The 2,000-nt window shown below is 41.7% G+C and overlaps 1 protein-coding gene across 1 annotated transcript in view; it reads right to left on the bottom strand.

Annotated features, from left to right (window-relative positions):
- Window positions 1-2,000, bottom strand: part of LOC107104585 (glutamate receptor-interacting protein 2-like) — a 67,371-nt gene that overhangs the window by 32,999 nt on the left and 32,372 nt on the right. The window contains exons 6-7 of the mRNA XM_015404619.1: window positions 1,747-1,892; window positions 1,467-1,614 (exon numbers count right to left, since the gene is read on the bottom strand). Of these exons, the coding sequence (XP_015260105.1) occupies window positions 1,467-1,614; window positions 1,747-1,892 (294 nt within the window). The remainder of the gene's footprint in view (window positions 1-1,466; window positions 1,615-1,746; window positions 1,893-2,000) is intronic.

Raw genomic sequence — 2,000 nt, 5'->3', positions numbered from 1 at the left:
GTCATTGAACAGCGCTGACGACCCGGTGAGTAGCATATTTTAAAAAAAGAATGTTTAAGGTTGTTTTAAGGACATTATCGGACATGCACAATGGAAGCCATTCTGAAGCAGCCAGGGGGGGATTCTGCATGAGCCAAAAAGCAGAGACAGGACCAATCGTCAAAGTTTTGGTGTCGATCATTCGATTTCATCCTGGACACTACAGAAAATGGGCTAAAAGTGTTAAAAACCGGAATTTTCCTTTAAGACTGATTCATACTCAGAAACCAGCACGTCTGACTGTGTGTCACAGTGAACGCAGATATGCCCCCCGCCCCTTCCACAGACACTCTGCTGCACCTCTCCGTAATTGTAGGTGACCGCAGACAGTGCCGCAGATAGGAGGCCTCTGAGTGGTTAAATCTACATCCACTCTACTGGACCAGCTAGAAGAGCGAGGTGTGAGAGAACGCTGGGACCCTTTTTCCACCTGGATCACCGCTCTTTTTCGCCCTCATGTTCCTCAGTTGTCGCACAAACTTGCCCCCACTTCCTCTCCACCTTGTCCGTATCTAAACCCACAGCTAATTCGTCATTGTCTCTCTTGCGTTTTGCTGTGGGATAACATAGCGCAGACCACGCTTCAATATTGAATCTAAATCTAGATAAGTCATTTTTTCTTAAAATAAGTGCATTTGTTCTTGAATTGCTAAAAGAGACATTCTGCCAATGGAACAAGACAATTTACACTTAAAATAAGAAAACACAATTGCATTGTCTTATTTCAAGTGCATATTACCTAATTATCTTATTTTAAGACTAAAAATACTCATTCCATTGGCAAACTATCTCATTTACCTGCTGAAATTAAGGGTAAATTCACTTAATTTAAGAAATTTTTTACTTATTTCTAGATCGTTTTTGCAGTGCAGCCCTTTAATTGGCCATGTGTGACAGGGCCCTAACTGTTTGACCAGAACAGACTCAGACAAACTGGGTCAGAACTCGGAAAATTGGTGCTGAGAAAGCAATTCAGCCATTAGTTCAGGTGCGTTAGACGAGGAATGAATCAAATGATTTAGTTCCCTCCCTGGAGGGTTGGAGGCTGTAACTGAGAACTGAAGGTGGAGAAAAATGTCTTTGATGGTTTGTGGTTTAGCTTCATTCTTTCTCACTTTAAATCATAAATATTAACAATGATTTAAAGAAATGAATGCCTCATAAAAGCTGAAGTGTTTTAAAACCATATCCTAGTTTTAAATCCTTAAAAAATTTAATTTATGTTTTTTTCTTTCTTTTTTTGATGCTGTTTGCCTACTAATAATCTCTAAATAGAGTTTGGAGGCTGCTAATACATGCCAAATTTCATTTTTTTGAAAACAGTTTCTCCTTTTATTTATTACAAAAGCAAGTGGTTGTTAAATGTGAAAAAATCATAATGAATAAAATCTGAAAGCTCTGTTTATAAGTGATGTGTTAATGCGTACCTGTCCACCACGCTGCCGGGTTTGACCCGGTCGATCACGATGACCTGCTTGTTTCGATGATTAGCCGACGTCAGCGTGATGCCCAGTGTTGCCCCGGGTGACTTAGCGATTTCCACTAATAGCGGACCGGAGGCGTTGGCTACTGTGTCTGAAAGGAAAAAAACATTCTGAGCTTTGATGATTGTTGTGGTTCACTTTATATTAAGCTGCTTCGTTTTTAAGTTCAAGCAAACTGTTTACCAGTTTACCTGACAGGCCTGGACAGCCTAATTCTGCTCACCCATTATTGTGACGTCGTATTCTATCTGGAACAGGGCTTCCTGGCCGCACTGGGCCAACACACTGAGGGCGTCATTGTGGCTGGCGCTGTGTAGAGGAACACCATCCACACTCAGAAGGCGGTCCCCGGGTCGCAGCGTGCCTTCTCTGAGCACAAGAACATAAAAGGAAAACAGCTCTTTAAACACAGAAAAAACAGCACAATCTAATAGAGATGTCCCGATCCAGGTTTTTGCACTTCCGATCCGATACCGA

This window comes from Cyprinodon variegatus, unplaced genomic scaffold, assembly GCF_000732505.1.
Source record: "Cyprinodon variegatus isolate N-32 unplaced genomic scaffold, C_variegatus-1.0 Scaffold1805, whole genome shotgun sequence".
Classification (NCBI taxonomy): domain Eukaryota; kingdom Metazoa; phylum Chordata; class Actinopteri; order Cyprinodontiformes; family Cyprinodontidae; genus Cyprinodon; species Cyprinodon variegatus.
Note: the sequence above shows the minus strand (reverse complement) of the source record. Positions and strands in the feature narration are given on the sequence as shown.